Source organism: Bos mutus, chromosome 5 (genome assembly GCF_027580195.1).
Source record: "Bos mutus isolate GX-2022 chromosome 5, NWIPB_WYAK_1.1, whole genome shotgun sequence".
NCBI classification, from domain to species: Eukaryota; Metazoa; Chordata; class Mammalia; order Artiodactyla; family Bovidae; genus Bos; species Bos mutus.
Genome location: NC_091621.1, coordinates 113369571 through 113395710, shown reverse-complemented (window position 1 = coordinate 113395710; position 26140 = coordinate 113369571). Strand labels below are relative to the sequence as shown.

At 56.7% G+C, this 26140-nt stretch overlaps 1 protein-coding gene across 1 annotated transcript in view; it reads right to left on the bottom strand.

Annotated features, from left to right (window-relative positions):
* Positions 1–26140, bottom strand: part of TEAD4 (TEA domain transcription factor 4) — a 67373-nt gene that overhangs the window by 7841 nt on the left and 33392 nt on the right. The window contains 8 exon segments of the mRNA XM_070371746.1: positions 2949–3122; positions 4373–4512; positions 6710–6765; positions 7162–7205; positions 8400–8528; positions 12973–13035; positions 13425–13456; positions 13459–13488. Of these exon segments, the coding sequence (XP_070227847.1) occupies positions 2949–3122; positions 4373–4512; positions 6710–6765; positions 7162–7205; positions 8400–8528; positions 12973–13035; positions 13425–13456; positions 13459–13488 (668 nt within the window).

Sequence of the window (26140 nt, the reverse complement as noted above, 5' to 3'; positions counted from 1 at the left end):
TGAGCTGGCAGCTGAGAGAGAGAGAAGGAGATGAAGCAGAGATGCAATTCCACCGGGACTTCCCTGGCAGTCCAGGGGTTAGGACTCTGTGCTTCCACTGCACAGGTCCTGGGTTCGATCCCTGGTCGGGGAACTAAAATCCAGCATGCAAAAAGAAAAGTCCCACAAGGGAGGGTCCAGAGTCCGCCCCGGAATCTACCCCTGGGGACCTCAGCCAGCGATAGCCACACAGTATCCTCCGTGACATCCTAACTACGATCCCACTTCCTCAACAGCCCCACCGCAGGATTTCCTGCCCACCATGTACCCCCACTCTGAGCACCGTGCCCACACAAGCTTGGCGTCTCCACCTTCCCAGCCTGAGAGCAGAGCTGCCCCCATTACCCTAAGAGGCGCCCCACCCCCCACCCCTCGCGCCCCTCACTCCCCTCCCCCACCCTATTCATAGCCGCGGCACGGTGGGCAGCTCACAGGCTGTGCCCAGAACAGGTGTGGGGGATCGGGTGGCTGACAGATGAGCCGAGACAGCCGGGCAAGGGGGCCGGGGGCTCAGATTCATTGTCACACGCTGGTATGTGCCCAGGAGACAGGGCCCTGCGACGGAGGAGGGGCAGGGGCCCTGTCCTCCCTGCCAGCTCAGCCCAGCCTTTTCAATCTGGAGTTAACAGCCATCAGTGTCCAGGAGGCCCCTCTCCCTCCACCAACGGACAGAGGAGGACTCTGCTGATCTCACAGGTCCTGGGGAAGGAGGGCGGGGCGCTGGCCTCTCAACCCCTGCATCTCACATGCACCGGGCCCAGCCTGACCCCTCAACCCATCCTGCACCAATGCCCCTGCCAGCTGGAACCGACGAGCCCCGGCGGACGCAAGCCAACCATTCACTCCCTACTCCCACCAGTGAGGGCAGTAACTCAGCAGGAGGGGCCGGGAGGCCGAGCTGGGGACATCAGAGTCCTCCCTCCTCCCACTCCAATCACCCTCTAACCCACCCCACAGCCTGCATGCCCAGGGCCTGGGGCCAGATGAGAAAACCACCAGGCAGGAAAAAGGAGGCTGGGGGTGGGGAGGGGGCTCACCATGTCCTTGCCCAGCTGTGTCCCTGCCTAAATGTGTGGCCAATCTGGCACCAGCTCCATGCCAGGGTGCAGGAGGAGAGGGTTTTGGATGACTGGGGTCTGGGGCTGCCCAGGAGGACCCCAAGTCCCATGGTTAGCAAACAGGAGAACTGCCTTCCCCACATCACAGGTCTGACCTTCCCTGGAGCTTCTGCCTTCCCCACACAGGAGGAGAGGATCCAAATGAGGGCTGAGGTGTCCCGGCCACCAACATGACCCCCCACCCCACATCCCCAGACTGCTGCCCCATCCCCACCTCCGATTTCACCCACCCTCACCCTGCCCAAGCCTCTGGCCATCAGGGCTCAGGTTGGGGACAGGAGGCAGGCACACAGTCCCCTTCACCATCAGCTGACCGCACACACCAGGGTCCTCAGACACACAGCCTCTCACATGCCCCCAAGAACCAAGTGCTGATTCTGCAGGTGGAGAAACAGGGTCCAGCGGAGCCAAGACTCCCAGGAACGCAACTCTCCAGCCAGGCTCTCCGCTGCCCGCCTGGCTCTCCTTACACGCTGGAGGGCTCACTGGTAGCCCGCCCCCAGTCCTGTGTGGTGACCGCACCCGGGCGCTGAGAACGCAAGCTCCCGTCGGGTCCATACAGTACAGGCTCTGTGTGCAGCCCGTGGATGGGGCCCTGAGGCCAGCATGGAACTTGCCCTTTCACGCTTCCTGGCACCTCCGCCCCAACCCCTTCTTCCCTAATCACCCCGCCCCCAGACCCCCAGAGTCAGAAGGAAGGAGAGGACCAGGGCCACAGACCAGACTGGGGAAGGATGCTCTGGCTCCACCCCCAGTCCTGCCAGCTCTGATCTCCAGGCAGGATGCCCCCGACCATCTCCTGGAAGCGAAGTCTGGGCTCTAGAAAATGACTCTGAATGCACATCTAAGTCTGCTCTCTTCCTGACCCCGCTTAGGGGCTGGGGTCCATTTTTAGGCAATCCACAGCCTCCTCCACCAGGACAGGGGAAGCACCAGGGCCCTGCAGGAGGCACAAGGCACCTGGCAAAGCAGGAAATGTAGGGTGATGGCTACAAGCACACTCCCAGAGCTGGGTCTGCACTCTGGGCTGCCACTACGAACTGGGTGGCCCTGGCAGGTCATTTCACCTCTCTGTGCCTCAGTTTCCCCTCTAGGGACCAAGGCTGTCAACTGTACCTCCCTTCGGTAGGGTGGCGAGGATGCATGCTCAGTCGCTCAGTAGTGTCTGACTCTTTGCGACTGCATGGACTGTAGCCGGCCAGGCTCCTCCGTCCATGGCATTCTCCAGGCAAGAGTACTGGAGTGGGCTGCCATTTCCTCCTCCAGGGGATCTTCCCGACCCAGGGACTGAACCTACATCTCTTATGTCTCCTGCCTTGGCAGGCGGGTTCTTTACCATTAGTGCCACCTGGGAAGCCTGGTGAAGAAGAAACATGCTAATTAAAGTAACACGATCAGGGTGACCTTCTCCCGACGGCCCTGATCTTCCCCAGCACGCCCATCACAAGCGGGACTGCAGGAGCCAGGCTCACCAGGGCTGGGGGTCTCCCAGCCAGGCCCTTGTTGACTCCATGCCTCAGTCTCCCCATCTGTGAAATGGGGGTCTAGGGTGGTTCTCATCTGAGGGTGGCTAGAAGAACACATGCTATTATCTCCAACTGGAAGAAGGCAGATGCTGGTGAGAAGGGCCCCCACGCTGCTATCTCCCCTGACCAGGGCAGGGTTCCCATCAGTGCCTCCTGCCAGCCAGGCCTCCCTGGTCAGGCTTTTCCCTCGAGGCAGTTGAGCCAAGGGCCAAGTGATGGTCATCGACGAGCTGGGGCAGGAAGGAAGAGGCCACCCGAGACTTACCCAGAACTTCACGAGGAAAAAGGCATTGGAGGGTCCGCGTTCAAAGAGCTCCTTGAGGCCGCCCTTCTTCTCGGGGAACTTGTCGTAGATCTGGTGGATGTCCACGGCTTCGAGGTAGGGGTCGCTGTAGCTGGGGCTCGACTGGCCAATGTGCACGAACAGGTGCTTGTTGTACTGTGGGCACAGGAGAGCTGGTCTGAGGGGCCGGGGGGCGGATGGACCAGCCCTGGGGCTCCGAGCACGGCCAGGGGCCCAGAGCAGGGATGCCACGGCAGGGCCTCAGGTTCCCCCCTGGTAACACGGAGCAGGAAGAAGGGCTGAGTGCAAAGCAGAGTAAACAGGCATCCCACGCGTGGGGCAGGCGGCCCCCCACAGGTGCTTGGCATGTGTTGGTCGCTGTTTGCACTATTCTGAGTTGTGACTCGGTCACTGAACATCCGTAGGCGAGTCATTTCTATCTTTGGACCCCCTCAATCTCATCTGTGATGGAAGACCACTGAACCAGAAAAAGGGTGTTTCCCCCGCTTGGAGTGATGGTGAGGGTGCTGGGAATCCCTTGCTGCAATCCAAGAAAATCCACTTCTTTCACAATACACTCTGGGCTTCCAAGGAAGGGTTTGTCTGACTAACAAGTTCCTCACCTGAAAAATAAGCTTCTAAATGTCAAACTGGGAGTGCGGGGGGTGCGGGGGTATAGGAGGGAGGCTCAGGAGGGGAGGGGATGTATGTGTACATATGGGCTGATCCACGTTGTTGTATGGCAGAAACCAACACAACGTGGTAAAGCAATTATCCTCCAATTTAAAATAAATTAAGAAAAAAATAAAGACCTTGAGAAATCTTAGCGTTTAAGAAAAAAAAGTGTTAAACTGAAATGATCACTGAAGTTTCCCAGGCTCTGGCCTCCTGTCCACCCGGCCAGGTGCTACTCTGAACTCTGCAGGTGACGCTGGTCACCCAGGATGGAGACACAGAAGGGGACAAGGTGGGGGTGGGCTGCTGCTCCTGCTGGTGTCCCCGAGGATGTGGGGCAGACGGGCGGCTCCTTGGAGCCACAGGGGGCAGTGCAGTGCAGCCTGGGGTGGGGCTGGGACCAGTGTCTTCAGAGGGAGAGGTGACTAGATGGCAGGAAGGAAGACGTGAAGGGACTGGGGACTAGGATGGGGCACAGAGACCAGGGGAGGACTTAGGGGAGGGAGAGACGCAAGGTCCAGTGAGAAAGAAGCCAGGGCGAGGACGGGTGAACCAGGAGAGGATGGGAAGGAGCAGGGAACCTAAATTCAGTCCCAAGGTGGAGCGGGGCAGAGGGCAGGGAGAGAAAGCCCGAGCAGGTAAAATTGGAGCTGGAGGAGGCTGGGGAGCAGCACCCTCCAGGAATGAGGATGGGGCGGGAGAAAATCCAGCTGGCGAAGGCTAGGACCTACCGTATCAGGGTCCTGCTGCCGCTCCAAGAAGGCAGAGAACTCCAACATCCAGAGCTTGGAGCTGGCCACACTGCGGCCCTGCCATGGAGGCGCGGGGGGCGCAGAGGGCGACGGGGCAGGTCCTGCCGGAGACTCGAACCCTGCATACGGTGGACAGCACATGGGAGCTGGCCCACACAGCCTCCCCACTCCAGCCTCCCCCAGACCCCCAGACCCATTGGAACCTGCTGTGTGCCTCCCAGCAGGCATGGGGGTGGGGGCAAAGCACTGGCCAGTGGTCCAGGGGCAGCCCTGGTAGGGAGCTCAGCCCTGACAGTTCAGTCCCCTCTGGGCCCAGGATGGCTCTCAAGGGAGATGATGCTGGCCAGGGACAGGTTGGGAGGTGGCAGGGGTGGGGGTGGGCAAGGGGACGGGGGTGGCTGGGTGCAGGGGGCGAGTGGAATGCCTGCTGGACCCAGGGCTTCCAGGGCAGGCACTGCTTGGTTCTTGCTCTGAAGGGGCTTCAGGTCCAGCCAGGGAGATAAGTGGACAAATGACTACAATGACACGAGTCTCTGCCCAGCCCCTGTGACCAGCATCTGGCCCAGACGTGAATGCAGGTTTGTGATTAAGTGAAGCAATGAACGTGATGAAAACAGGCTGAGCACTGCAGCGGGGCTCCTGGTCCACCTTGGAGGTGGTCAGAAAGGCTTTCCGCAGGTGATGCTTAAAGAGCTTATGCAGCGGGGGTGGGAGGGAGGCTCAAGTAGCAAGGGATATATGTATACTTAGGGTTGATTCACATTGTTGTACAGCAGAAACTAACACCAATTAAAAATAAACTTAATAATAAAAACAATAAAAAGAAGTGATGCGGCAAGAGCAGGAGGCAGCAGCAGAGACAGGGGAATGGGCTCCAGGCAGAGGGCATGAGGCGGCCGGATGGTCAGTGGGCTGGGAGGCTCTGTCCAGCAGTTTTGTGCGGGGGCCAGAAACAAGGCTTGAGAGTTGGGGCCTGGCTGCTGGGTGAGGAGTACAGGTTTCAGCCTGAGCTCAGAAGGGTGACAGAGGATTCTAAGCAGGGCCGAGGAGAGACTGGCTGAGCATTTCTGCACATCTTGCTCCTCGTGGAGGAAGGACTGGGCAGGGGCAGGGCTGGCCAGAGATGCGGGCCTCATGGGCTCTTCTCAAGGGGGGAAAAGAAGAGGGCAGTGAAGAGGAGGGGACACAGGAGGGACAGGGAGGGAGCAAGACTGCAGGACTTGGTGACAGACAGGACGAGGGGGCAGCCGAGGCAGGTAGGTCAGGAGCCCGGGGAGGAGACAGAGAAGGGATGGCAGAGAAGCAGGCAGAGGCCCACACTGGACGCACCAGCTCACACACTGGACGCGTGAGCTGAATCTTTCGTTCATTTGTCCAAGGGCAGCTTCCTAGGTCCTGCCCGGTGGGGACACACTGGACGTGGCCCAACACACGGAGGACAGACTCCAGCCCGGGATGGTGCCCAGGTGCACGGAGAGTGACAATCACTGGGAACCTCTAATGGATTCTAAGCTGGAAGCAGCGCGGTGAGAAAGATGCTTTAAAAAGATGAAGGGTGAGTTACGGGGTGGAAGAGCAACGATATGGCTGCAGATGGGGAAGCTGGTCAAGAGGCCACGGCAGTGACCCAGGCAGGAACGAGGAGGGCTTGAGAGAAGCTGATGGGCAGAAAGGGGAGAGCACAGATTAGGGGGGTGGGGGTGGCCCCAAGCGGCCGTTAAGAACCTAGGAAGGCGGCAGGGCTCCTGTCAGAACAGGAAAGCCAGGCTACAATGTAGGCAGGAGCCAATCCCAAACCAGGAAAGGTGGCTAAGGGCGAGGATCCTGTCTTGCCCTGCAGAGGGGCAGGTGGAGGGACCCTCCTGAGAAAGAGGCAGGGACAGAGCTGATCACGTGAGCAGCCAGGGTGCCGCCCAGTCTGCCCCCTCTCAGGAGCCTTCCCTCTGCTGACCAGGGGCTCCAGGCTGGAACGCCAGGCTCTGCGGGAAGCCTGTCTTGAAGGAGAAGGTTACAGTGTCCCAGAGGGAGGCCAGCCCAAGTGCCAGGCTGCACGGGACGCACATGCAGGTGGGGCAGCTGCCCGGGGCACCCACCGTGCCCCTTGAACCTGCACGCTGCCAGCCCTGAGTCTCTCTGGGGAGGATGGGCAGCCCTGGGAATACAGGGGTCTTCGCTCTGGAGAGGACTGGGGTGCACAGTCTGAGCACGCACCAGGACGGCGTCAAAGGGGGCGTGAGTGCCCAGCTGTCGGGGCCTGGGACCGGGACAGGAGCCACAGGGCGTGACACAGGAGGGAGTCAGACCCTGCCTACCCACCTGGCAGAGGCAGTGACGGCTGGACAGTGTAGGTTTGCTGGGAGAAAGGTTTCACACTGCAGGAGACGAGAGAAGACGCGTGAGCCCAGGGCAGCCATGGGGCCTCGGTTAGGCCCCAGCGCTGTCTGTGAGGCAGCCTGGGGGGTAGGGACTCTGGCCTCCTGCTTCCCCAGGATTCTGGCCAGCCCATGGAAGCAGCATGTCTGTGGGGCAAACCCATCACTCCCTCCCTCCCACCCAGGCCAGCCTCCTCCCCTCAGGTCCTGAGCTCAGGCCCTGCCCCGCCCAGGACAGACCAGGGCTTTGGCAAAACCCGGGTGCGCCATCCTTAAGCACAGAGCCACCGGGAAATGCTGACTCCACCCTGTGGCCCACCCACCCTGTGGCCGGGGTCAACAGAATGGTTCACTGGCTCAAGTGCAGCCCAGGGAGCAGTCAGAGGCCATACTCACTCGTGGGACGTTCCGGCTTGGCCTGGCAGAGCTCCTTGCCAAAACTGAGGAGGTAAAAGCACAGGGTCAGCAGAGCCCCGGGGGTACGGCAGGCATCGTGCAGTCAGACGTCGCAGGGGCCCTAGAGCTGGAAGGGAGGCTGGAGCCTGGGCCCGGGGGCTGGGGAGGGTGTTAACACCCCTGCCTCCATCCAGGCAGCATGGCCTCCCAGAGAATGCATCCAGGAAGCCCAGCCCCGGGAACACCCCCCAGTGAGGGGCTCCCAGGAGAAGCCCCCAGACTCAGACACGGCTCCTCCCGTCCCCTCCCTCAGAGACAAGTCCTCTGTGGCGGTGCCAAGCATGGCCCCCAACAGTCCTGGAGTCAGGCATCCTGCTTAGATCTGAGCGCCCCAAAGTCACGCGGGCACACCTCAAGTCCTGTCGTCCTGTCTACTCAATGCCCTGCTGGACACACTGAAAAACGGCTGGATGAGAGGCTCGCCAGACTGCCCCTTGTTCTCGGGCCTGGGGTGGTGCGTTAGTCCCGACAGCCAGGAAAAACCCTGTACGGACGGACACAGCCCTGGGATGGAGGGGCCTTTCTGGACTGTTCTTAGAGAGGCCGAGAGACCCGTTCTCAGGCCAAGGAGTTCACATTCAAGAGGAGTTTGCTCTTGGACGTCAGCCTCCACCTGGGAGGGACACCTGAGGGGGAGGGGGGGATGAGGCCAAGTGGGGGTGGGCGTTACTGGGCACCGGCCAGTGCTGCCCGAAAGCCTGGGGCCTAGGCTGCCTCTTCTGCATGTGTGCATGTTAAGCTGCTTCAGTCACATCCCACTGTTTACTGTGAACTGTAGCCCACCAGGCTCCTCTGTCCATGGGATTCTCCAGGCAAGAATACTGGAGTGGGCTGCCATGCCCTCCTCCAGGGGATCTTCCCCACCCAGGGATCGGATCCAGGTATCTCATGTCTCCTGCTCTGGCAGGCGGGTTCTTTACCACTAGCGCCACCGGGAAACCGGGCCAACTCTGCAGAGCCCCTAGGCCGGCCATCTGATGGCGTGGCTTCGGCCTGTGTCCCTGCCAAGGCCCCAGAGGGCAGTTCCAACACCTGCACGGCCCTGGGTCCTTGGTCCCTCCTTCCCTGAGAAGACTCACGTGACGACTCTGGTGTGGCCAGCGCCGTGTCTCCTCAGAAGGGGGAGGAGGGAGAAGGACAGGGTGGTCCAGCCTCCGGCTGCAGGCAGCTCCACTTACCCCTGAGACCGCTGGGTAGCCTGGGCCCCGGGTGAGGGTCATTTTACTGTGGAAGGCTGCGGCGGAGATGATCTGGGCGGACGACATGGCAGCCATGCTCTGCAGGGCCTTGTCCTTAGCTGCCTGATCCTGGGGAGACATTGGGGGGAGGCCTCAGCGCGAGCACCGTGGCAGGCCAGGAGAGGCCCCGGGACCAGGCTCCCGCTCCTGCAGGGCTGTGAACCTTCCCTGTGACTCTGAGGAAGTCATTGGGTGGCTCTGATCCCTTTCCTCATCTGTCAAAGGGGACACTTGTCCTGCCTGTCGCACTAGCGTTTAAAGAGACTTTGACCCACTCCCGGGCATATAGCCTGAGAAAAGCATGATCCAAAAGGATACATGCACCCCAGTGTTCATTGCAGCACTGTTTACAATCACCAGGACGTGAAAATCAACAGAGGAATGGATAAAGAAGATGTACATATATGCAATGGAATATTACTTGGCCATTAAAAAGAATGAAATCATGCCATTTGCAGCAACAATGGATGGATCTAGAGAGTGTCATACTGAGTGAAGTAAGTCAGACAGAGAAGGAGAAATGTTGTATGACATCCCTTATGTGTGGACTCTAAAAAGAAATAATACAAATGAACCTACTTACAAAACAGAAAGAGACTCGCAGAAAACAAACTTATAGTTGCCAGGGGGAAGAGATAGTTAGGGAGTTTGGGATGGACAGGTACACACTGCTGTATTCAAAAGGGATAACCACCAAGGACCTACTGCCTAACATAGGGAACTCTGCTCAATGTTCTATGCCAGCCTGGATGGGAGGGGGCTTTGAATGAGAATGGATACATACATATGTAAGGCTGAGTCCCCTCCCTGTCTACCTAAAACTACTGCTGCTGCTGCTGCGGCTAAGTTGCTTCAGTCGTGTCCGACTCTGTGCGACCCCATAGACAGCAGCCCACCAGGCTCCCCCGTCCCTGGGATTCTCCAGGCAAGAACACTGGAGTGGGTTGCCATTTCCTTCTCCAATGCATGAAAGTGAAAAGTGAAAGTGAAGTCGCTCAGTCGTGTCCGACTCTTAGCATGGACTGCAGCCCACCAGGCTCCTCCATCCATGGGATTTTCCAGGCAAGAGTACTGGAGTGGGGTGCCATCGCCTTCTCCGACCTAAAACTACTAGAACATTGTTAATCAGTCATACCCCAATGCAAAATAAAAAGTTTAAAGTTCGAAGAAAAATAAAAAGACTTTGAAGGTCACCGGCCAGACCACAGCTCTCCTGTTACCAACCTAAGGGACACCTGTAAACAGAGACCACCCAGGCCTCGCTCACCTCCACACCAAGGGTGTCTGGGGCCCCACCTGGCTCATGGGAGAGGAAGCAGGAGTACGCTCAGCAGAGGTCATCTCCGGTCACATGGACAGTGACAAGGGCCAGTCTCCTGTGGTCCCTGTCTCAGACCTGGCCTATGGGTGTCAACTGTACCATGGGCACCCACGGCTCCTGAGCCTTTTATGTGTCAGAATGTGACTGTCTGTCCTCTGTGGTCCAAAGACCCTCCCAAAAAAATGGGCTCACCCGGCACAGGCTCTGAATGAATCAGCAGTTATCATCTGCTTATAATAAATCCTTGTTAATACTTGTCTAAGCCAATGGTCCCATCCTGAGCTCCCCAACCCCAAAGGGCCTCTCAAGCAATAAGACAACATCCTGTATTCCAAAAAGTCCATATGGATCGGAAATAAGACCATACAGACAGACGGGCTGGTGCAGGGAGCATTACTGGGGCTAAAACGCTGGGTTATGTCAACTCGGGAGCTGTGATTAGAAATCCTGTATCTTTATGATGGATTATTTTAAATGGGAAAAATACGTGGGCCCTTTATTTATTCACCAACTTGGTGACCCAAATCTGTCCTGAATGATAAGCAAGCGGATTGCTGAGGGAGGGCCTCACAGCTCACAGCTGGGTTTGCTGTGACTTCACTCGCCCGGTGGGTGGCATTACAGCAAAGGTCCGAGTGGTGAGCCCGGCATCCTGCGGGACACGGCGTGGGGCCAGGCCCTTCTACCCAGACTCTCAGGGACCCGTACAATCACAGGGCACTAGACAGCCCCCGGAAAGTAAAGAACACTGTCTCACTTTGGCTCTGAACATCATAGGATCCCTGTGAGGCTGGCAGGACTTGTCACACCCCTATTCTAAGATAAACTGAGGCTCAGAGAATTTAGGGGACCCGGGTGTTGACAGGGGTCACAGGAGGGTCTGCCCTGCGAAGTGGGTCCAGGACAGGCCATCCATGACCTCTGACCTCTGCAGGCCCAGGGGCTGAGCAGACCGAGGAGGGGGCAGGTCAGGACCTGAGGGCAACCCCATCTTCAGCACAGAGGGTGCAAGAGGCCACGCTGAGCGGTGGGCACCCCAGCCCATTGTCCTTTTGGGGCCAATCTTGAATCCTGCTCTGAGGTGATCCCTATTAACCAAAGTATCAGGCTGCCTCTCTGCAAGGATTCTGGGGGTCTCAGGAGCATCACTCAGGCTTGCTCCCTCCAGGACATGGGTGGGGCAGCACCCCAGGAACAGGGTCTGTTAACAGACCCCTGTTAACAACGGCAGTGGGAGGCTGGATGGCTCCAACCAGAGATCAGAGACCTGTACTCCTTTCTCATAGCCGGCCTAATGAACAGCCGGGGACCAGCAAGTGGAACAGGAATCGGGGGGAGTTGGGGGGTGACATCAATGACCTGGTACTGAATTTTGAGGTTGGAGGGGACCTCAGACAGCACCTTGATTAACCCTGTCATTTATAGGCAGGGAATCTGGCTGGAGCTTGAGGTGGATGACCCAGCCAAGTGCCCATGGGCAAAGCCAGGCCAGTGACCCAAAGATTTCCACCTGACCTTGCTGCCCACGGGGTAGCTTAACTGCACTGGGCCCCAGACCCCTTGGAGAATATGGTAAAATCCTCAGACCAAATTCTCCCCTAAGTGCATATGCAGGAAAATGTGTATATTACTTAAAGGACCCGTGGCTCCCCTTGAAGCCTGTCTGGCGTCCCACTGAGGCTGTTCCTGGCCCCTCATCAGAGTCTATTGACAGGGACAAGTTCAGTCCCTCCAGCACACGTGGGCCACACAGCCGGGCCCCTCGGGAATCAACAGCTCCCCTCTACAGCTCTTAACAGAAGCCTGGACACCCCACTCTCCATCCGGTCCCCGCTGGGCCCCAGGGAGTCACAGGGCAGCCAGAGAGTGGAGTGGGGAGCAAGTGGGCGCCAGGGCTGAGGGTGTCCGGGTACATGTGCCAGCCTGAGAGGGAGGGACCAGCAGCTGCGGCCAGCCAGCTGTCCTGGGGGCAAAGGAGCGAGGGCTGGGCCGCAGCTGTGGGGGGCAGGGACAGCTGGGCTGATGCAGGAGGAATGGAGCTGGGTGGGCAGCGGGGGCAGCCTCCTGTGGCCTCCAACCCACGCCTTCCAGGCTCCAGTGTCAGGGTCATGGGCCGCAGTCCCAGAGGGGTCCTCTGTGGTCCTCTAGCCCAGGGGCTTTGAAACAGGGTTCTCGTATGCTTTCGGGTTCGAGAGTCGTGGGGCCTGAGAGGGATGTAGAGGAGGGGTCCCTAGCCCGCTCCTCGCCAACTTAACTTTGACCACAGCAGCTCCTCTGACATCATATCGGTGATAATTCAGTTAGGAAAAAAAACAGAAAGGCTTCCCCTGCTTTAGAAAATGTCTGTGGGGAGTTCCCTGGTGGCCCAGTGGTTGGGACTCTGCGCTTTCACTGTTGAGGACCCAGGTTCAATTGCTGGTCGGGGAGCTAAGACCCTACAAGTCACACAGTACAGTCAAAAAAATTAAAATTAAAAAAAATTTTTTTTAATGTCCATGGATTTACTGGTCTGGTCTAAGGCCCAAATGCTGGCTCCTCCACGGGAGGAGTAGTCACCCAAGGGGCCCTGGCTCTGGGGTCCAGAAGGCCTGAGTCCCATGCAGAGGGGGTTCCCACCAGGGCTGGCCCCCTCAAACAGTCACCTGTCCAGGCCTGCAAGGTGGGGCTGATCCAGGGAGGGGCAGGAACGTCCAGTCCCAGAGAGTGGGGTGGGAAGAATTCCACCAGCCCCTCCTCCAGCATGGAACCCCGCTCCCCAGCAGTGCCTCCCAGGTCCCGCCACCCTCAGACAGTAAGGGTCTGAGGGGTCCTCAAGGAAAGGGGCCTGGAGGTCAATCCTGTCACCCTAGCCATGGGATTTGGGGCGTGCACTGTCCCTCTGAGCTGGGGCGGGTGGTGGTGGTGGTTGGAGTGCACAGCAGGAGACTGGACTGTGCCTCCCAGGATGCTGAACCTGGCTGTTCACACACACACGCACATGGCTGCCAGTCAGTGGTCACTGTCCTCTGCCGGATGGGGCTTACAGGGTTACAGGCTGAACCCCACTTTCCTCAGCACCTTGAAGCCCGCTGGCTCTGCAGGCAGTCCCGAAACCCACAGAAAGACTTTTCCTCCTGGGAAATGAGCCCAAAGTCCCAGAGGCCAGCCCTCCCGAGCCCTGGGCCTGTGCTCCCACCGCCACCCCTGTCTTACCTTTAGCTTGGCCTGGATCTCACGGGCTTTTCGCCGAGCCAGCACCTGGATGTGGCTGGACACCTGAGGCAGGAAAAGGGACTCCTGTTCCTGCCTTCTCCCCGAAGGCCGCTCCCCACGGGGTTCCCCCCAGCCCCCCATCCGCCACAGCCCCCCATCCGCATCACAGACTGAATGAATGAATGAATGAATGATCCATCACCGACGGGCCCTCGGTTCCGCCCTCCCAGCTAAACAGAAGTGAGGTCCTCCTGCTGGCCAGGAGAAGCAGGGGAGGGGTCTTTCTCCTCCCAGCGACAGTGGCGGGGACCCCAGGGAAACTGACCGTCTGGGGCACACCCAGTGGAGGACCCCTCCTGAGTTGGCCCCCAGAGCCCACATCTGGCCCTGCAGAGGGCCAAGCCGACCCCGAGAGCCACCGTTGGTGCCAGGGCACCCGCGCCAGGGCCCACCTGCTTCCTGGTGCGGGTCTTCCCTGTCCGAGCTTGATGTAGCGGGCGATCAGCTCATTCCGACCTGCAGAGACACAGCACCCTCTCAGTGGGAGAGCCCGAGGGACCCCAGCCCTCACCTCTGCCCACCTGCCCGGCACTTGGGGTGATGATTCTGCAGGCCCCTTCCCCCCGCCACCCTCCTTAGATCCCAGGGGTCTCCAGGCAGCAGGAAAGAGCCAAGGCCTCGCTGGGGGATGGTAACCTGAGGACACGATGACAGGGCCATGGGTCTCCAGCTGGTGGGCACACAGCTTGGAACCCCCGTCCCCCACCACCCCCGCCGGAGCCTCCCCTCACTGCAGCCTGGCAGCTACCTCTGCTCATGCCACCCCTGGGGCCTCCCTGCCTTGGCCCTGGCTCCAGACAGCTCCCTCGGTCCCCACCACCTCCACGAAAGAGCAGGACCAGACAGGGTGTCTGTCTTGTCTGTGGGCAGCAGAGGGCACGTGGGATGCAAGGAGCGTCTCTGGAGGGGAACCCGCGGCCCTGACCCGGACACAGCTCCATGGTTCCTGCTAGACCATCACCAGGTCACCCGAGTGCTTCCTGCTGGCCCAGCCTCCTAGAGGAGATGCTGCAAGACCCCATGTCCTCTCTGGTCATAAATGAGATCAGGATGAGGGCTCCCTGCCTTCCAGGAGCTCACCACCCGTGCGGCCAGATGACGGCCCAGTGCCTGCAGCCAGTGGGGCCCATGCCTCGTGCTCAGAGGGCGAGGTGCCAGATCAAGCTGGGTGGCCAGGTGAGCCTTGAGCTATACTGACCACTGGTAAGATTAGACCATAAAGAAGGGCACTGGAGGAGACGGAGGGTGAGAGGGTTTGAGCAGGAGTGATGACCTCCTTTCTCCACCTATGGGCACAGTCGCCAGCCAGCTCAGTCCTCTAGGCCTGGCTGAGCCAGGAGGCCTGTGGGGGGTGAGAAGCTGCTGATGCAGGGCGGCAGCGAAACGAGCGGGCCACCCGCCACCTGGGTGGTAACCAGGGCACCTAGCCAAGGCCACGCGGGTCCCCCAGCTGACCTCTCCCCACTGCCAAGGCTGAATCAAGAGCCGCCCTCAGGAGGTCTTGTCTGCCAGGAAGACTCGCCAGCCTGGGAGCACAAACCTGTCTGTGTCAGGGAAGGAGGGGGAGGTCCAGACCTGGGGACACTGCCTGCGAGCTGATCTCTGTAAGCCCACGGTCCAGCACCATGCCCCTGCTCAAAGCTTCCCAGGGGAAGGTATTCCGCAGGCAGTCCAATGGACACGTGACAGTCCTACTCCACGTCTAACCAGAGGCAGTCATGCTGCAGCTGTGAACAGCAGAGACGTGGTCACAGGCTGGGAGTCGAGGAGCCAGGTTGCAACCTGGCAGCTCCACAGACAAGCTCTGGGGGCTCACTGCTCACTTCCCTCCGGACCCTCACACGGCCTCCTCATCTGAAACCTGGGCCCTGACGGCCATAGGCTCATCATTCAAACGTGTCCAGATTGTACAGACTTGGGAACAGACCTGAACTCTGGCTCGACCACAGCTCTCTGGAGCTCAGTCTCCCTTCCTGTTAATCAAACGAGCTCCCGGCCCACAAGAAGAGTCCACTGCCAACGTTCAGGGACAGAGGGCAGACGGGGTGGAGGTTCTTGGGGCCCCTAGGCTGAGTGCGGTGCCAGTGGGTATGGTGCCGGCAGTAGGGGAGCCGATGGGGACCCTTTGGTCAGCATCCGGGATCCGGTTCTCCTGCTGCTCCAGCCCAGCCCTTGTAAGGGCAGCAGCCCATCACTTCTGTGTCTCTTTTCCTGCTAGATTCTTAGCATCACAGAGGAGGGGACCGCACCTCCCTTCAGGTCTGCATCCCCAGTCCTGGCATCTCTGTGTCAGATGAATGAACAAGTCTGCCAGCAAAAGCCGATGACTCTGTTTTCAAACTAGGTTGGAATCCAGCCCCTTCTCCCCCAACCATCACCATAACAGTTCAAGCTACCACCTTCCCTGGCTGAATTCCCTACTCTGAGTCCATTCTCTACACAGCAGCCACTGTGATGCTATTAAAACTCAAGCCCCCTCCAGGGGCTCCCATCTGCCTGCCTAGAAAGTGTCCAAATCCCTACAACAGCCCAGAGGCTCCCCCAGGATCTGTCCACCTATCCCCAGCTCAGTCCGTCCCTCACCCCACACCACCAACCTTTGAGGCTCTGAGCTTTTGCTGGACGTGCCAGGCCTTCCCACCTCAGGGTCTTTGTATGTCCTGTCCTCTGCTCAGAGACCCTCGAGGCCCACTCCCTCACCTTCACGTCCCGAAGGCAACTTTGGCTCAGCTGCCACTAGAGGGGGGGACGTGTTCTCTAAACACCCCACTGAAAGCTGAGGTCACCCCCCCAAACCCCCCAACTGCCCGTCTACCCCCGACTCCCAACAGGAGGAAATCTCCTGTTTATACCTAAAACTAGGAAAAGTGCTACACAGAGCGAGCACTCAGCAAATGCTGCTAAATGAATGACCCGATACTGGTCACACCTTCCGCGGGAAAAGTGAGTTCAATTTTAAGTGCAAATAGGGGACTTTCCCGGTAGTCCAGTGGTTAAGACTTCTCTCCCTCCAATGCAGGAAGGTGTGGGTTTGATCCCTGGTCAGGGGAGCAAAGATCCCACATGCCTCACAGGCAAAAAACCCCACCTAAAGGAGAAGCAACATTGTAACAAATTCAATAAGACTTTAAAAAACAGGTCCACATCCAAAAAAATATTTTTTATGGCTGATACACGTTGTTGTAAGGTAGAAACCAACACAACACTATAAAGCAATTGTCCTCCAATTACAAATAGAATAAATAAATAGAAAAAAAATTAAAGAAGAAACAAATATACAGATAATCTACTTTCGATGAGTCTGGCATTGTTCTCAAAGTGCTCTCCTAGCCTGGTCTCATTTGAGCCTCTCAGTTCAGTTCAGTTCAGTCGCTCAGTCGTGTCCAACTCTTTGTGACCCCATGAATTGCAGCATGCCAGGCCTCCCTGTCCATTACCAACTCCCGGAGTTTACTCAGACTCACGTCCATCGAGGTTGGTGATGCCATCCAACCATCTCATCCTCTGTCGTCCCCTTCTCCTCCTGCCCCCAGTCCCTCCCAGCATCAGAGTCTTTTCCAATGAGTCAACTCTTCGCATGAGGTGGCCAAAGTACTGGAGTTTCAGCTTTAGCATCATTCCTTCCAAAGAAATCCCAGGGCTGATCTCCTTCAGAATGGACTGGTTGGATCTCCTTGCAGTCCAAGGGACTCTCAAGAGTCTTCTCCAACACCACAGTTCAAAAGCATCAATTCTTCGGCGCTCAGCCTTCTTCACAGTCCAACTCTCACATCCATACATGACCACAGGAAAAACCATAGCCTTGACTAGACGGACCTTTGTTGGCAAAGTAATGTCTCTGCTTTTCAATATGCTATCTAGGTTGCTCATAACTTTCCTTCCAAGGAGTAAGCATCTTTTAATTTCATGGCTGCAGTCACCATCTGTAGTGATTTTGGAGCCCAGAAAAATTAAGTCTAACACTGTTTCCACTGTCTCCCCATCTATTTCCCATGAAGTGATGGGACCGGATGCCATGATCTTCGTTTTCTGAATGTTGAGCTTTAAGCCAACTTTTTCACTCTCCACTTTCACTTTCATCAAGAGGGTTTTGAGTTCCTCTTCACTCAGGACAGAAGCAAATCCAGATTTCCATGAGGCCTGAAGCATCTGAAAACTGGGGAGCTTTCTTTGAGAAAAGGAAATTAGAAACAAACACAGAACTAGGTTCAGACCTGCTGGAGGTGAGGGTGGGCTCCTTCTCTTGATGATGGTCACGGCTCCACAGGTGGACATATGGACACGTGGACTCTTCACCTACCAAACTGTCCACTTCAAATACGTGTCATTTATTGCACATCAATCAGATTTCAATAAAGTTATTTTAAAATTTTAATTAAAACTAAAAAGTTTCGGGAACTCCCATGGTTAGGACTCCGTGCTTTCACTGATAGCTGCTGTTGTTCAGTCGCTCAGTGGTGTTCGACTCTTTGCAACTCCATGGACTGCCACGCGCCAGGCTTCCCTGTCCTTCACTGTCTCCCTGAGTTTGCTCAAACTCAGGTCCATCGAGTCAGTGATGTCATCCAACCACCTCATCCTCTGTCACCCCCTTCTCCTCTCACCTTCAATCTCTCCCGGCATCAGGGACTTTTCCAATGAGTCGACTCTTCACTGCTAGGGCCCAGGTTCAATCCCTGGTCGGGGAATTAAGATCTTGCAAGCCACACAGTGCGGCCAAATAAATAAAAGGAATTTTAAACATAAATAAATTAAAGGTTTAGGCACCTGGAAGGGGCCCAGGCAGGTGAGGGCCCTGAAGCGTGAGCCTCACTGACTTCACTGGAAATGCACCTGGCCCAGAGAAGTGCAGGCAGATGGAGCATCTCACCCAGGTGGGCACCAGCAGATGCAGGGTTAACGCCTGGGTTCGAGTCCTGGCTCAGCCACTTGGAAGTGGCTCAGGGCCTGGCAAAGAAGGTGCTCCAACTGCAGGAGGCCACTCCCAGCCTGGGACGGCCTCCTGGCCTGGACAAAGTGGAACATCCTTCACTGCTGTGTGTGCTCAGTCGTGTCCGACTCTGTGCGACCCCACAGACTGCAGCCCACCAGGCTCCTCTGTCCAAGGGATTTCCCGGGCAAGAATACTGGAGTGGGTTGCCATGCCCTCCTCCAGGGAATCTTCCCAACCCAGAGATCAAACTTGCGTCTCCTGCATGACAGGTGGATCCTCTACCACTGAATCACTTGGGAAGCCCTGTTAAACAGCAGCCAGGAGGCTCCTGCCCACCCCTGGCTGAGACTGTTTCTCCCCACATCACAGAGACCCCCCCAGGTCCTAAAGACAGAGCCCTACCCAGCTCTAGAACCACCTGTGTCTCTGCTACAGGGTCCAGGAGCTCTGCCTCCAGACAGGCCTCCTGGCCCTGGGCCAGCAGTAGGGCCAGAGAAGCCAGACCCAGGGGTCCAAGGCTGGCTCGGCTGTCTTTGTGGTTTTCAAGTTGTGCTTCTCTCCTTCCGGGGTGATTTGCCCTCCTCTCCCTGGCCGGCCCCTCTCAGACCATACCGCAGCCAGGGCCCTTGTGCTGGTCAGCGGTGGAGGATCCTGGGGTGGCAGTGGAGCCCCAGGTTTCTCTGGGTGTCTGGAGCCGAGGGGGACAAGCAGCTTTCTTCCTGCACCCTGAGGATCTCCCGAGGTCAACCCGGCCGTTCTACTGCCTCCAGACCAGCTGGCATCTGATCCAGACTCCAGACTTCATACAGACATAGGGAACTGCTGCAGTTTCTTTCACGCTTGTGATAATAGTAATAGTAATGAACACTTGTGGAGCAAACAGGCATCTGTACAAATACAGAGTGAAGACGGTAACTGCTCTATACGCGTTCACACTTTTGCCCTCCTGTAGCAGCTGTTCTATCTTCCATTCCAGCCGCAGGGAGATCGAGGTACAGAGAGGTTTACAAACTTGTTTACGTCGGAGGCCAGCAAGTGGTTAAGATTCAGATCCAGGCAGTCTGGTTCTCTCTGCCTCTCTGTTTTGTTTTGTTTTGGCCACACCATGCGGCATGCGAGATCTTAGCTCCCCGACCAGGGATCGAACCTGCATCCACTACATTAGGAGCAGGGAGTCCTATTCACTGGACCACACAGCGAAGTCCCTAGAGCCTCTCTCTTAACTTCTCTTTAACATGAGAGTGAGAGGACCGACCAGGTGGCCCCAGGGGTCCTGTGTAGCCTAAGTGAGAAGAAACTAAGGCCCAGAGAGGGGACGTGATTTATTCAAAGTCACGTGGTTTATTACTGACCCAGGGCCATGGAACATCCGTTTTCTAAGGCCACACCCAGGGCTTCACAATGGCTCCTTTTCCCCATGGATGGTCTGGGAGTTGCCCGAGACCATTCTACTCCACCTCTCTGAACCAGTTCCCCCACCACCACCCCAGGCCTCTGCGTGAAGTAAGTCCTTAGTGATGGCTCACTGTCCCTTGCCCTGACCCTGCCCAGGTCCTGCAGGGACAGCCAACTATTTGGACCAAGAGCCCGGCCCGCTGCTTACACTCTCTCCTGGACAGTGGCCCCCAGAGATGTGGGAGCCAACGTGCCTGAGCTTATGGGACGCCAGGAGGACCCCAGAGCCTGGGCAGCAGAGGGAGACAGGGAGTGTGCAGAGCTGCGAAGCCACAGAGAAGGCAGCGGAGAAAAGCAACGGCAGAGGGAATGTAGTAGGAAATCCAGATGAGCCGGTGGGAAGACAAGAGACCTGCACCCTGTCCCAGCTCTGCCCCCAGATGCAAACCCCCTCCAGGGGCTGAGATCACAGACTGGGGCAGCAGGAGGCCAGCTTGGACCAAGTGGAGGCCAGCTGGGCAGCTGGGCATTGCAGTCTGGCAGTGACCTTGGCCAACCCCAGAGAGAGTCTGGGTGGGGCTGGAAAGGACATCCCACCAGAAGGTGGCCCATGTGTCAGAGAACATGTGCCCAAAGCCCCCACCCAGCTCACATCCATGACCCCACCATGCATGGGCGAAGATGGCCATAGGGATTGACCCTCGGGCTAAAGGTGGGGCGCTCCCAATGCAGCAGCCACACCAAGTGACCACCCCCTACTCTGAAGCCCACAGCCGGAGTCACACGTGTTCTGCCAATCACCCCAGGCTCTTCCTCAGTCACATGTGAGCCACACATGAACGTTTATCCCATTTGCAAATCCTATCTGGGACAGGTCTCTTGTGTGTCTCATCCCCTCCCTGCACCAGGCCTCCCCCGGGCCATAAACATGTTCAAAGTTTATGTCCATTAAGAAAGGTCGGAAAGACAGTTGTTTTTGCTAATATTGATAATACAGTCCTGTTAGAACTAGTTTTCTAGTCAAAGCTATGGTTTTTCCAGGAGTCATGTATGGATGTGAGAGTTGGACCATAAAGAATGCTACATGCTGAAGAGTTGATGCTTTTGAACTGTAGTGCTGGAGAAGACTCTTGAGAGCCCCTTGGACAGCAAGGAGATCAAACCAGTCCATCATAAAGGAAATCAGTCCTGAGTATGCACTGGAAGGACTGATATTGAAGCTGAAACTCCAATACTTTGGCTACCTGATGTGAAGAACTGGCTCACTGGAAAAACCCTGATGCTTGGAAAGACTGAGGATGGGAGAAGGGGATGACAGAGAATGAGATGGTTGGATGACATCGCCGACTCGATGGACATGAATTTGAGCAAGCTCTGGGAGTTGGTGATGGACAGGGAAGCCTGGCGTGCTGCAGTCCATGGGGTGGCAAAGAGTCGGACACGACTGAGCGACTGAACTGAACTGAAAACTAGTTTTCAAAGTTGAAAAGGGCATGAAGCAAAGGGAGATATTCAGCAGAGTCCTCACAGGGAGGGAGCTCTTTAGAGGAGCTGACATTTCACTCTTGCAGGGGGTGGCTGCGGAGGAGGCCAGCCCCTCCCCACCGCCATGCACATGGCCTGGCCTGGGGGTTGCTCTGGCCAGGGGTCAACTGAAGCTATAAACACCTGCAGCTGGAGGAGAAGGCTATTTGTGGAGAAGACACTTTTCAGGCCTGACATCCGAGCTGTCACCACCATTGTCCCTGGAGGGCTCTGGGACTTCTGGTGAAATCCAACCCCATCTTCAAGGCCACCGCCAGGTGGGCATGCCCACTCCTGCCTCCAGGCCTGGTGCACAGGCTCTGTGGCTCCCTGGGCTCAAGTCATCTGAGCTCCTCCAAGGCAGGGAAGGGGTCCCCCCTCAAGTGCTGCAGCCCACGTTGTTCACTGGGCACCTCTAGGCCCAGCAGTGACACCAAAGACCGTGCCTTCTTTCAACAAGAGCGCGAAAAGGTGCTCAACATCGTTAACCTTAGGGAAATGCAAATGAAACCATGAAATACCACCTCACACCCGCTAGAATGGCTATTGGGGAAAAACGAAAAATAAGTATTGCCAAGGATATGAAGAAATTGAAACACTTGTACGTTGCTGGTAGAATGTAAACTGGTGCAGCCACTGTGGGAGATAGTCTGGTAGCTCCTCAAAAAGTTAAACAATCAGCATACGATCCAGCAATTCCATCTCTAGGTACACACCCCGAATAACTGAAAGTGGGTCTTAAAGAGCTATCTGTACACCCATGTGTACACTATTCACAATATCCGGAAGGCAGAAATACCCACACAGAAATTAATAGCTTAAATGGATCAATAAGATGTGGTCCAGCCATACAATGGAATTCAATGGAATTATTCAGCAATTAAAAAAAAAAGAAAAGAATGAAGTTCTGACCCAGGCTGCAACATGGATGAACCTTGAAGGTACTGTCTTGAGAGAAATACTTGAGACACAGAAAGGCAAGGACTGTATGATTCACTCACTACTGTGTACCTCACTACTGTGAGGTACCCAAAATGTTGTTGCTATTGTTTAGTCACTAGGTCATGTCCAACTTGCAACTCCGTAGACAGGCTTCCCTGTCCTTCATTATCTCTTGGAGTTTGCTCAAACTCATGTCCATTGAGTCAGTGATGCCATCCAACCATCTTATCTCTATGTCACCCCCTTCTCCTCCTGCCCTCAATCTTTCCCAGCATCAGGGTCTTTTCTAATAAGTTGGCTCTTTGCATCAGGCAGCGAAAGTATTGGAGCTTCAGGTTCAGCGTCAGTCCTTCCAATGAATATTCAGGGTGGGTTTCCTTTAGGATTGACTAGTTTGATGTCTTTGCTGTCCAAGGGACTCTCAAGAGTCTTCCCCAGCACCACAGTTTGAAAGCATCAATTCTTCAGCACTCAGCTCTCTTTATGATCCAACTCTCGCATCCACACCTGACTACTGGGAAAACCATAGCTTTGACTCTGCAGATCTTGGTTGGCAAAGTGATAGCTCTGTTTTTAATACACTGCCTAGGTTTGTCATAGCTGTACCCAGAATAGGCAAATTCATCAGGACAGAAAAGAGATTAGAGGCCATCAGGGCCTGGGGGGAGGGAGGAACGGGAGTTACTATTTAATGGGTACAGTTTCTGTTGGGAAGAAGGAAAAAGTTCTGGAGATGTCCGTGAGGTTGGTTGCCTGACACCGTGCATGTGCTTAATGCCGCTGAGCTACGCACTTAAAAAGGGTCAGAATGGTACATGTTAAGTTCTGTGTATTTTCCCACAATAAAATATATGATAAGTTGGCTGTTCACATGAGTAATGTGAGTATATGTATAATATATGAGCAATAAAATGAAAATATATGAGTAATAAATAAAACTAACCCCCCCAAAGGTAGTATTATTACTCTCCCCATTTCTCAAATAGGGAAACTGAAGCTGAGGAGAGGCCCCTGGACAGAGTGGATGTGGGCAGAGGTGCCCACCGTCAAGCCTCCAGACACAGGAGGCCAAGGCCCCAGGCCGGATGAGGGAGACACACGGCACAGGGCGGCGGAGGGTCCAAGATCACAAGGAAGCAGGCAGAAGTGGACTGAGGCCTCCTGACCTGTGCGTCCCTGCAGTGACCAGAGCCCCACCCAGGTCCAGCCCGTGCTCTGCCTCTTGCAAGCTAGTGATTCACCTCTGATGAGGGCTTCCCAGGTGGCGCTAATAGTAAAGAACCCGCCCGCCAATGCAGGAGACCTACGAGATGCAGGTTCATCCCTGAGTGGGTAAGATGCCCTGGAGGAGGGCATGGTCACCCACTCCAGTATTCTTACCTGGAGAATCCCATGGACAGAGGAGCCTGGTGAGTCTCAAAGAGTCAGACACAGCTAAAGCAACTTAGCATGCATGCATCTCAGATGGGCCCGGATCACAGTGCTTTGCCCAGATCCCCAGGGGAACCCCCAAACCCACATGGCTAGTCTCCACCTCTGGGCCAAGGATCACTCCCTTCAGCCCTCCTCCACCCAGCCAAGCTCCACTTCCTCCCAGAAAGCTCCCAAGGTAAGCCAGCCCCAGGCTGACTCCTCTACCCAACATAAGTGCCATCCATTTTCTTTAAAAAGATGTTCCTCTGGCATCTCCCTCAACCATGAAGCTGGCGAGAACAGAGATCATGGCCCCAGCCCGGCCTGGTCCTGGATAAGAGGCAGGTGCTGGATAAGAACCACCCGACAGCTAACAGGCCACAAGGCACCCAGGGAGACCCGGGAGAAAGAGGGGTGGGGGGGAGGGCAGACACTTGGGAGATTCAGAGCAGAGTCCAAGAAGGCAAGGGGCCTGGTGGGCACAGAGAAGGAAGGACAGGAGCAAGACAGCAGCGGAAGGAGAGTGAGGCCACTGGGGCCAGACTCACCTCCCGCCACCTGCCCACGGGGCCAGAGCCAGGCTGGGCAAGGAGGTCAGAGTGACCAGCAGCGCCAGGGTGAGGGTCACACCATGACGGGGCAAAAACAAAGGCTGCTGTGAGCTGGGGAAGGGGAGCCCCGGCCCAGGGGAAGCTTGGCATAGACAGGTCCCTGTACCCGAGTGTCACCTGCATGTCTGTCTGACCCTAATCGGTAGCCCTGCTCTGGGTGTGCGGTGGGCTGGGCTGGGGGCAGGCCTGAACCCCCATCCTCAGAGACTCCAAGTCTCGGATATTCCTCTGGGCATTTTGCTCTTCCTGCCTGAGAAGTCAGCTGCTCACCTGGAAGCAAGGTTGAGGCCTCTGGATGCAGGGTCGGGGGTTAGCGGGGGAGGGGAGGAGCCCTCCAGGGTGCCCAGGGCTAAGGTCGGGCGGGGGCACAGAGGGTGGCAAGAGTGGGTCCAGGAGCCAAAGAGGGTGGTGAGCAGCCCGAGGTCTGAGTCAGCTTGGCAGCAGATCCCTCTCCCCCTCCCCCTGGGCCTGGGGCCCATCCCACGCCCAGGCCTGAGCTCAGAGTTATATATACCCCCCAGCTGGGCCACTCGCTTGGGCAGAGAGCCCTGTCCACTCCCCGGTGAGGCCCCGCCTTGGCTCAGCCCCCGCGCCTGTAAGAGGAGACGGGGAGCTGGGAGAAGCCAGCGTCTGGGCCCCGGGCAGGATGTGTACCCGAGGAGGACAGGTGCTGTGGGGGCTGGGTCGGTCACCAGACTCTGCAGGGAGGGGTGAAGGCCCCCCCTCCAGTCCCCCTGCCCAGAGCCTGACCCACCTGAGCCGGGGCCAAGCGGGAGCTGAACTGGCTTCAAAGAGCTCACCGGGGCCACTTGGGATGACAGGGAGTGCTGAGCAAACCCCTCAGCCCCCACTTACTACCTGAGCGACTCGGGGACTCAGCCTCTCTGAGCTTCTCTCTCTGCATCTACAGAGGCTGTAACCCCTCCCTACTCACCCCTCCCCACCAAAGACGGTCGCGATGAGACTCTGGCCTCCTAGGCCCATCTCCTCTCTTCCTCCTCCTGGATGGCCCCCCCACCCCTCTCTTCCTCCTCCTGGGTGACCCCCCCACCCTCAGCCCCTCTCTATCTCTGGGCACACGGGAAGGAGGGCCACCAAGGACTCCAGCAAGACCCGCACTGTGGGCCAGATGCCGCCTTCACCTCTCTTCCCCCACCCATCGGCTGCCCTCCTGCCAAAGAGAATTCCACCCCGGGGCCTGCCGAAAGTGTGCCTGCCTTTCCCAAACCCTGCCTCAGTCGCATTGCCAGGGGACTAAGCTCAAGTCTCCCAACCCCCACATCTCTCTACGTGAATACAGATAGAAATAGCCACCCATAACGACTGTCAGTCTGGTCGAGGCTATGGTTTTTCCAGTGGTCATGTATGGATGTGAGAGTTGGACTATAAAGAAAGCTGAGCGCTAAAGAATTGATGCTTTTGAACTGTGGTGTTGGAGAAGACTCTTGAGAATCCCTTGGACTGCAAGGAGATCCAACCAGTCCGTCCTAAAGGAAATCAGTCCTGAATATTCATTGGAAGGACTGATGCTGAAGCTGAAACTCCAATATTTTGGCCACCTGATGTGAAGAACTGACTCATTTGAAAAGACACTGATGCTGGGAAGGATTGAGGGCAGGAGGAGAAAGGGGATGACAGAGGATAAGATGGTTGGATGGCATCACCAACTCAATGGAGTTGAGTTTGGGTAAACTCCAGGAGTTGGTGATGGATGGGAAGCCTGGCGTGCTGCGCTTCCGAACGGAAGTGAACGACTGAAAAAAATGAAGCGTTTACCCAAACGTCCATCAACTGAGTAAACAGCTATGCACTACGGGGTCCATCCATATGACAGAACGTGACTCAGTCTTCAAAAGGAAGGAGGTTCTGACACCCACCACGTATGACGTGGAGGAATCTCGAGGACACGACGGTCACTGAAACCAGCCGGACACAGGAAGACAAGCACTGTGTGATCCCACTTACGTGAGGGCCATAGAGGAGTCACAGCCACTGAGGCAGAAAGTGGATGGCAGGTACCAGCGGCCAGGGGCTGGGGGTGGGGGGGAGTGGCAGGTGAGTGTTCAAGGAGGACAGAGTTTCAGTCTGGGAGGATGAGAAAATTCTAGAAATGGATGGTGGGGATGGTCACACACCGTGTGAATGTACTTAATTTCACTGAACTGCACGCTGAAAAATGGTTATAACGGTCAATTTGATGTTCCATATACTTTACCATCATACACAAAGGAACAGCCGGTCCACAGCGGCCCTCAAACACTGTCCAATGGCTCTCCACGGTTTGCAGTCC